This window comes from Bactrocera neohumeralis, unplaced genomic scaffold (assembly GCF_024586455.1).
Source record: "Bactrocera neohumeralis isolate Rockhampton unplaced genomic scaffold, APGP_CSIRO_Bneo_wtdbg2-racon-allhic-juicebox.fasta_v2 cluster10, whole genome shotgun sequence".
NCBI classification, from domain to species: Eukaryota; Metazoa; Arthropoda; class Insecta; order Diptera; family Tephritidae; genus Bactrocera; species Bactrocera neohumeralis.
Window position 1 is genome coordinate 2,026,808 of NW_026089623.1, and position 9,281 is coordinate 2,036,088.

The 9,281-nt window shown below is 36.5% G+C and overlaps 2 protein-coding genes and 1 long non-coding RNA gene across 8 annotated transcripts; 2 read left to right on the top strand and 1 right to left on the bottom strand.

The window, feature by feature from the left end:
- The first annotated feature begins 438 nt into the window (after positions 1-438).
- LOC126764880 (putative nuclease HARBI1) lies at positions 439-2,092 on the top strand. 2 transcript variants are annotated; one of them, XM_050482525.1, is made up of 3 exons: positions 439-954; positions 1,013-1,439; positions 1,511-2,092. In XM_050482525.1, the coding sequence occupies exons 1-3, from the start codon at positions 746-748 to the stop codon at positions 1,934-1,936; spliced, it is 1,062 nt and encodes a 353-aa protein (XP_050338482.1). In that variant the 5' UTR covers positions 439-745; the 3' UTR covers positions 1,937-2,092. The 2 variants fall into 2 exon arrangements, with proteins under 2 accessions (XP_050338482.1, XP_050338483.1); XM_050482526.1 differs by lacking the exon at positions 439-954 and having other exon boundaries at positions 963-1,439.
- LOC126764899 (uncharacterized) lies at positions 2,078-3,226 on the bottom strand. The gene is made up of 3 exons (XM_050482577.1): positions 3,146-3,226; positions 2,860-3,040; positions 2,078-2,802 (listed from the first exon to the last, which is right to left on the bottom strand). Coding segments are annotated over exons 1-3 (756 nt in total). The 5' UTR covers positions 3,148-3,226; the 3' UTR covers positions 2,078-2,229.
- A 20-nt stretch (positions 3,227-3,246) lies between these two features.
- On the top strand, positions 3,247-7,687 carry LOC126764954 (uncharacterized). 5 transcript variants are annotated; one of them, XR_007668152.1, is made up of 4 exons: positions 3,280-5,277; positions 5,378-5,480; positions 7,419-7,600; positions 7,664-7,687. It is a non-coding gene; the product is annotated as an uncharacterized LOC126764954 (long non-coding RNA). The 5 variants fall into 5 exon arrangements; XR_007668153.1 differs by lacking the exons at positions 7,419-7,600; positions 7,664-7,687 and having other exon boundaries at positions 3,247-3,483; positions 3,684-5,277; positions 5,378-5,964; XR_007668154.1 differs by lacking the exons at positions 7,419-7,600; positions 7,664-7,687 and having other exon boundaries at positions 3,247-3,442; positions 3,684-5,277; positions 5,378-5,964.
- The last annotated feature ends 1,594 nt before the right edge of the window (positions 7,688-9,281 follow it).

The window sequence follows — 9,281 nt, forward strand, 5'->3', positions numbered from 1 at the left end:
TCCTACACATATAAGCATGGCTGCTTAATCCCTAAATTAACTATTTATTTATTTCCTTAGTGTTTTTATGTGCTTTTGTGTGACACTCGACACTTTCTAATTTTCTGTTGTGTCGTCAAATAATGAAACATTGTGTTTATATTGGGTAGTCTAAAAAGTCTTTTCGTGTTTCTAATCAAACTTCAACATATTTTTTTTTATATTTATACTAATAAATAAGTAACCAAATATGTATGTACCGTTTTGGTCGACTACTTTTCCGCTAGAGACATTATTCCATCAGTGCAAAACTTTTATCAGTGTAAATCGAAATTTCCAGAACGGAAGCGAGCGAACCAATGTTGTGCTACTCGAACTGATACAGCATCGTCTCCATAAACTTCAGGAAATTTCAATGGTGGCTTGTGTGGCATTCTTCCAATTTTTTCATTATTTTCACTAACATTCCCCACCTTGTCCTAGGCACTTTGAACTCGTACTAAACTATTTTTGATAACACAACTTTTTATAAATTTTACTATACTAGGCACTTTTTGACTCTTTTGAAATAAGAACACGTGTGGTTCTAGTGGATTGCTAGATGCAAATCAAATCTTTATTTCTGAAATACCAATATACAGGCTGGTTCTGGAATCCGAGTGGAAGTGGAAATCAAAATGAATGCAAAAACGAGTGAATTTGATTTTGGTGTTCTGAAATCCGAGTTTTTTTTCATTTTAGAACTCGTTTTGTATTCACCCTATAAATGAACTTTTCATCTGTCAAATGTAAAAATGAACTTGATATCTGTCAAATTATTTGTCAACAAGAAAAATTAAAACGGGGCGTAATAAAAATGAGTGCTTTGGTTATATTTTCATCAATTATTTTAGAAAGGGAATTACACGCAGAGGAAGCTGTTAGCAGGAGGATTTTACCTGACCATTCAAATCCATTAGATGTACCGGATTTCAAGTAAGAATGTAACATTTAAAAATTATTAAAGATCGCATGTAAAAAATCTCTTTTGAAGGTTTGTGGCAAGCTACCGGGTAAACAAAAGTGCTTTTGAAATGGTGGTAAGCGTCGTAGCTCCGCATGTCAAGGAAAGTAGCATCCCGGCACGACTGCAGTTGGCGGCCACACTAAGATTTTTAGCCGAAGGTGGCTTTCAAAAATCAGTAGGGAAGGATGTTGGTGTTGCAATGGGTCGCAGTACAATTGCGAAAGTTCTTAAGCGGCTGCTTAATGTTTTAGAAAAATACATTTGTCCACGATGGATTAAACTTAATATGACGGAGGCCGAAATAGCCGCATCAAAACAACATTTTTTACAAAACTTCGGCATACCTGGCGTGGTTGGATGTGTAGACGGAACACATTTTCGGATAACAAAGCCACATAAAGATCCAAGCCTTTTCTACAACCGAAAAGGATATTTCAGCATCAACGCAATGATTGTAAGTACCAAATATAACTACATACTTGTAACTTTATTGTTGGTAACCAATTTTTTAAAATTTTCTTTTAGATTTGTGACTACAATATGACAATAAGAGCAATAGATGCCCGTCGCCCTGGTTCAAGCCATGACGCTTTAATATGGAGTGTGAGCAGAGCTCAAGAGTATTTCCAACGCAACTACGAAGGCGGTGAACGTGGCTGTTGGCTTTTGGGTGATGCTGGATACGCATTGCAACCATATTTGCTAACTCCGTTTAGAGATCCAAGTGTTGCAACACCACAACATACTTTTAATCAAAGACACTCTTCGGCAAGGAATATTATAGAAAGAACGATAGGTGTTTTAAAAAGCCGATTTAGATGTCTTTCTCGTCTCCTACAGTACCAACCTCAAAAAGTAGTGCAGATGACAAATGTTTGCTGCGCTTTGCATAATATTTGCAAATACTATAAAGTGCAAGAATTGGTAGAGTTTGCCTCAGGAGATGATTAAAAAGGAAAACAGTTTTAATGTAGAAATAACAAACGAAACAACGCTTGATGGAGAGGCTGCAATAATGCGAGATACTATAGCCAACCTACTTCATACGAATTCTTGAAAATAAAGTGCGCGTTGAAATAATACAAATAGATATTAAGTAATGGATTTCAAGTTCATATGTAAATATATTTCATTTATGTATTTAAAATTAAAAATATCACATTAAGTGTAGTTTAGTTTGAATAAAAAAAGTGAATTTAGTTCACTAAGCAAAATAAAAATCACATAAATTCATTGAAAAAAAGTTAATTGTACTTTGAGCACATTTTGAGCTCTTGCAGCTCCAACTCCTTCATTTTCATCTCATTCTCCTCTTTTCTAAGCCTTTCCAGTTGTAGGTGGTGACGCATGTTCTCGGCCGTGCTTTCTTTAACGGCGATGGTCAATTCTTTCACGGCATCGCACACGCTTTTAAGGCCCGCACTAACTTCCCTCGTGGCGTCAACATTTTCCTCTAGCCCATGCGCAAGGGTTTTCATGGCCACAGTCTGCTCATTAACATTTGCCTTAAGGCAGTCAGACAGCCCAATCTGGCGTCTGCGAGATGGCGTTGAGAGGACGGCACTGCTTCTACATGGCAATTCTGCGTCTTCATCCTCGCTTGAATTGCCTGTCATCTCCTCAGAATTTTGAGGAGCACCAAAGTCAGCCGTTTTTTCGATGCCGCCCACAACGGTAAATATGCCACACAACTGGGCAATTTTATCTTCTGTTGCTGTTAACGTGTGCTTGTTAAACGGCCCTCCCCCAGTTGCTCTAGCTTCGGAATTATTGTGGGCAAATTTTTTCCTGATAAAGGACTTCCAATCCATCCAAACCTAATGAAATATTAGATTTAGAAAAGTTCTGAAGAATTAGAAAATGTATTGTGTCACCTTTTTCCAGCCGGAAATATCTTTTTCTGGTGGGCCATGTTTGTTAAGCTCCGCTGCAAACTGCTTCCAAAGCGCATCGCTTTTGACTTTATCGCCTTTTACAAAGCCACGGGCGATGTCTTTATGGGCTTCCATGAATTGGATAATTATTGCATCCTGCTCTGCATTCTTATGTTTTCCCCTTTAAAAATATCACATCTAAACTAACAATTTTTTTTATACTCAAAATTAACTATTTTTAATCCTTTTTTGTGGAAATATTAAACATTTAATTAATTATACTTACATGTTCGCGCAACAAATTCCAAAGTTTGAATTGAAGTGAATGCAAACCTACAAATTTCTTGTGAATTCGTTTTCCAGAACACGCATATTCACTCGAAATTCATTTTTGAAAAAAAATGTGGAAATGAATCGGGGGAAGTGGAACATAAAACACCAAATGTCGGATTGAAAGTGAATTTGCTTGATATACACTCGGAAGTGAATCACAGAACCTGTCTGATAAATACATTTTAGTTTTATTTACTTAAAGTTAAAGCTGAAGTGTAAGCATCAGCTTGATTGAATCCATAACAAAGAGGTAATTACAATTTTAGCTGTGACAGCAAATTTCAGCAGAAGGTAAGTGTTCTGATTTCTTTACGATTGTTATTGTTATGCCTTCTTGTGAGAGCGAGCGATATTGTTTTGATAATAATGGATTCTTGGATTCAGAACGGAGAAAGCATATCGCATTCCCTAAATTATCAAAAACGTTAAAAATATTTCTAATTTATGAGACAGTGTAATTGCAAAGTGCAAAGATTCAATTTTATTTACAGTTATGGTAAGGTTTCTATGCGGAGGCTATCGTTAACTCACATGCATGAGCATTTGTAAGAAGACAGCGACATAACAATGGCTGGCATGTACACAAAACAACAGAGCTGTCCATTTTGCATGTACGCAATTTCGTTATACCTTTCACTTCAATGAAATTTTAATATTTTGTTCAAGTGAAATTTTTTATGCAAAAAATAACTAAATATGTAAATTTATTTGTTTTAAATTATCAATTGTTATAGCAAATGATATAACTGAGCTATTTTATTCTTTTATTTGTAAAATAACGTCGGGTTTGTTAGATCTTTGAATAATTATACATACATATTAGTGTCATCACTCCTTTCTACTGTCAACACTACTGTTTAAATAACTGTGTTCTTATGGAAGGCATACACGCACCAATTATTGTACCAATTTCATCGAATTGTACAACTGATTGTTATGTATATGAGGCAGTTGTATGAGTTGTACAAACTGATTGGATGAAAATCAAAATTTTTTGATATTTTGTCAAGTTGGTTGTGCTAGTTGGATCGTGTTTGGGTTGGTAGTGCGATTTCACACGATTTCGCCATTTTATTTCGGCTGTTGAAGAGAGCGCGTCATATATAATAAGTAAATCAACAACTTCCGAACACATGTTTAAGCAACGAAGTGAATATTCAAAATGAAGTTGGCCTCAAAATTGTATTAAAAGTTGTGTCGCATGTAGCGACAAGGGCAATTTCTAGCCCAACTCAATCAACCAACTAATTGTTGTGTGTATGCCTTCCATTAAGAGCGTGTGTATTTTAATATTTGACCGATGTCGCATGCAGTCTTTTTTTTTTTTATAGTAGGAGGAAGCATCGAAAGCCGGAGTGCGGAACTTTAATCCGCTAAACCTAACCTACTCCCAACTCAAGACACTCCCACGGAACCACCAGGTAAGGTATTACTTCATGGGAGTGACAAGACATTTTAAGTCTCCTCTATAACACGGACGGACTAACGCCTACTCTGCTGTAACTGTCTTAATGTAGTCATGATGGAAGTTGCCGCTTCGCGAACAGCTATCCATTTGTCAGAGGACTGACACATAAATGCAGTCAAATTTTCCACCGTTAGGCTACCACCTAGTGAGGTTTCTAACTTTTTTCTTATGTTTCGAAACCGAAGACAATGGAAAAACACGTGTTCAGAGTCTTCTATGGACTCCGCACACATCGAACAATATGGACTGACGTCATTTTGAAATTTGTATAGATAGCCTCTGAAGCACCCATGCCCGCTTAATATTTGGGTCAGGTGGAAATCCAGGTCCCCATGTCGTCTACTTATCCACGTATGGATGTCAGGTATAAGTCTGTGGGTCCACCGTCCTTTAGTTGAGGTTTGCCACCGTTGCTGCCATATAGTTATGCTCTTCTTTCTCTCTTCTCTCTTTTGGGTTTCTGTAATTGGCGCTGATAGCTCATATAATCTTGTGAGCTCGTCACCCTGGATAATCGCATGCAGTCTGTCGCGCTCTATGTGTTCAGCACTTCAGTGTGAAATACAACGCCCTATACCAAAGATGGATAAGCAAGAACAAATGCGTTATAACTTAGTGTAAGTGAAAAATGTGTGCAAAGTTAAAGTACCATTATTATTGTTTGTGGCTGTATGTACCTGGTGTTACAAAGTTTATTTTTTTGTTTTCTCTTTTTAGTTTCGACAATAATGATAACCAAAAAATGGGCATTCGAATGGTTGATTGGTGATACGCGTTTATAGCAGACATTGGGAACCTTGGCGAAAAGGTCGCCCAGAGTGTGGGTTAACCTCCTACACATATAAGCATGGCTGCGTAATCCCTAAATTAACTATTTATTTATTTCCTTAGTGTTTTTGTGTGCTTTTGTGTGACACTCGACACTTTCCAATTTTCTGTTGTGTCGTCTAATAATGTAACATTGTGTTTATATTAGGTAGTCAAAAAAGTCTTTTCGTATTTCTAATCAAACTTCAACATATTTTTTTTTATATTTATACTAATAAATAAGTAACCAAATATGTATGTACCGTTTTGGTCGACTACTTTTCCGCTAGAGACATTATTCCATCAGTGCAAAACTTTTATCAGTGTAAATCGAAATTTCCAGAACGGAAGCGATCGAACCAATGTTGTGCTACTCGAACTGATACAGCATCGTCTCCATAAACTTCAGAAAATTTCAATGGTAGCTTGTGTGGCATTCTTCCCTTTTTTATACAAAAATTTCAAAATAAAGAGAATTTTTTCATTATTTTCACTAATTTTGAACAGCTGTAACTTTTTTTCAACTTACCCAAATATTATTTTTTTTGGGTTAAATCAGGGATGGGCACATTTTTAGCCCGCAAAGTTAGCAAAGTGCGCACGAGGGCTAGATGAGGGGAATATCAGTTTACGGAGGGAAGGGCATAAACAGTTGCGAAAAAACTCAATTACATTCCTCCATAACTTAATGTTCATCGCAGAATCATGGATAAAATCAGGGATAATGAGATTCCCAACTTATTCCAGTGTGAGAGCGCCTCAAAATAAGCGTTTTTTATAACATTTTCCATTGCGGTCAGATCGAACAAAATAAGAATTTTTGGGCATTTAAATTAAAATACCTAACATTTATTACGATTGCATATTATTATATATCGGACTTTTAATATATGGCGAAACTACTTAAGTCCTGTTTTATGCTTTTATAGTATATTAAAACAACTGACTTTTGATCTTTCAATACTTAATAAGGTGAATTAAGCCTGTTAGTTCTCAATTATTAAATGTTTTTAATTATTGGTAACTGAAAATTAATGCTACTATGCATCAAATTGCAAAACATTTCATGAAATATATTTAAATTTCGCATTTTTATGATTTTCATTGTTTCACATTTTTTATTAGTGATCTTGAACGGCGGAAACAAATTCCTCCGTTCACATATATTTTGGTATAATTTCAATCTGGCCGTTCCAGTCATCCCAATTGCAAAACGTCAAAACCTACACAATCCAGTCAACTGTTAAATTTCGGTAGGTGAGTGGCTCTCACATTTCCAGTGACAGAAGAGTTGGGCAACTCTTTATCTCTATATAAAATGATACGAAACTCTCGCATTGGCTCTCATTTTTCTCTCAAACGCGTTCCCTGATTATTTGATCTCCATGATCAGGGAATTTCGAACAGCTGATAAGAGAAAAGGCGGGATGCCATAAATAAACCGCTTTAATTAATTAACAAAATCAGTGTGAAATAAAATTTCAATAAACTGTGCGAACATATTTTGATAAAATAAATGTTTATGTAAATTAATTAATGATTTTGCATTTTAACATTTATATATGCATTTTCAAAGTGTTTAATTTAGTGTTTTGTATAATTTATCGAAAATGCCAAAAATAAAGAAATGTGTGGTCGAAATATATGACTAATATATATGTAAATATTACTTTAAGTTAGGGGATATAAGTATATATATGTATTGAATACATTTATCTTGAATATGTGATGTTTTTTATGAATTGTTTTGTTTTCCTGTTTATTTATTATTTTAAATTGTTACATTAATTATAAAAAATATATTTACTTATCTACGTACTTATTAGTACTAGCATACAAATTGTGATATTTTCTATGAATTGTTTTTGTTTCTCATGTTTATTAACATAGTGAGAATTGCAAAATACCCATAATTTATTTATAAAATACTCAATCTAATATTTTTTAGCAGTGGCTTCATTGGCAAATGTTATAAAAAATGTGAGTTTTGACAGCTCTCTCTCGAATCAAAGAGTTTCGTATCATCTTATCCATGGCAGAATAGTTGCGGCAATACTGACATTGTACCTACTCAAATTAAAGAGCGGAAGTTTACTTCATATCGGAATTGTACAGTTGTGTGAACAAAAAGAGGTAAGCATAATTTGCAGATTTTAGAGTTTCAAATTAATATTTGTTTTTATTTACTTTTGCAAGGTGGGAAATTCTAATCACTGGTAGGAAAAAATTATATGAGTTATACTTGTATCTAAAAACAATTTTATTTAATAAGAAAACAGCACATTTTAAAACTTCACAACACCTTATGATGTTCCTATTTTCTTCATACCACTGTACATGTGATAGAACAGTTAATGGTGGTGATGCCAGTTGTAAAAAAATATTTTAGCTACAAAAGGGAACATATATTTAAAAAAAAAATAAGAAATAATCAAGTAAAAATATATTTGCGCGGTATGGCATTATTAATTGAGAGTGGCTAATCACACAAATACAATACAAACTGTATTTTCCGATTAGTTTCCTCGCACTCACCGTTCTTAATGTTAGCAAAAAAGATCGAAAGATCAACAATTCCGCAAGAATTTCACAATTTTGTTTTATTACACGGGAGTTTAAAAATTACAATTTTTAAAATTAGAGCTTTATACAAATTTTAATACGAATATTTTTTCCTTTTAAAACTAGATATTCGCAAAAGGTTATCGGGAATCGCACGGCTTTCGTTCGGATCGCAAGAAAACGAAGAAGTGGAGTTTAACTTGTTTCTCCGCCCCCTTTGTTCCCTTTTGGTTGAGGTGAAAAATGCAGTGGCAAAGTAGTTATGTGTGATGTGGATTGTAGGTGGTGTAGAGATGAGTGTGGTGAATGAAGAGTGCTAGTGACGTATATTTTGATGCGGTGAGTGTAGAGTGTTCTGGATACGGGATTATTGTTGTGGTGCGGCACGGACGGGGCGTCTGTTGCTGGCGTCGTGTCGACGTCCCATTCTGTTGCCGCCGGATACGGGTGGATAATGTGGTTGGCTGTCGACGCGATCGTTCATTCCGGCTTATTGGCGGTTGTCGTACTGCACCACGGTGGTGGCTACCAGATTGTTGACCGATGTCGGGTCTGGTGGTTCGGTGCAGCATGGTGTGGTGAGGCCACATACATATCTGGCACACGTTTCCCGAGGTACACTTCTGGGTAGTGTGGGTAGGTGCCAGATAATTGAGGCAGTGGCCGTGTGCCTGGACGACGCGCAACCTTTGCTGTGGTGGCAAACCTTTAAAAATGGCGCAGTGCATCAACCGGTGCGGTCGACGACATATTGGGCACCTGATGCGCTGCGGCTCTGCAGCTGAAATGAGCGTTGACTGCAGTGCTCGCGTTCCACTACGCGGACCCGTTGATGTGGTGGTTCGCGGAGCTGCGACTGGGCCAGCCGCATCTAGGGCTGCCGCAACTGGAGCTGCCACTGGGCGTGGCACGTGGATAGTCGAGCGAATGGTTGGCGTCGGAGCGAGTGGCATGTCTGCATCCATGTTTATCTGTATGGAAGAGTGTTATTTTAATTGAAAATTTGTTGCATGAAGTGGATATGGGTATGGCTGCCACGTTGTGGCAGAAGTGGAACGTCAAGTTGATTGACCATTAGATTGTTTAGTGTGATATTTTAAAATATTTATTATATCGGGTTTATTCGAGGGTTTTTACCGTTTACTTTTCGATGTTATCGGCTGTCGGTAAAAAGCATAGTTTCACGAGCGGTCTTGTTAACTTCCCGGATTGAGTACGGAGATCGACTACGCGAATATGACCGTCGGAGCAT

Bases quoted from the DNA above. Each gene is read 5' to 3' on its own strand.
- LOC126764880 (XM_050482525.1), top strand. From the start codon at position 746: ATGAACTTTTCATCTGTCAAATGTAAAAATGAACTTGATATCTGTCAA. The intron at 955-1,012 runs GTAAGAATGTAA...TCTCTTTTGAAG, and splicing joins TTAGATGTACCGGATTTCAA to GTTTGTGGCAAGCTACCGGG. The intron at 1,440-1,510 runs GTAAGTACCAAA...ATTTTCTTTTAG, and splicing joins TCAGCATCAACGCAATGATT to ATTTGTGACTACAATATGAC.
- LOC126764899 (XM_050482577.1), bottom strand. The intron at 2,803-2,859 runs GTGACACAATAC...ATATTTCATTAG, and splicing joins ATATTTCCGGCTGGAAAAAG to GTTTGGATGGATTGGAAGTC.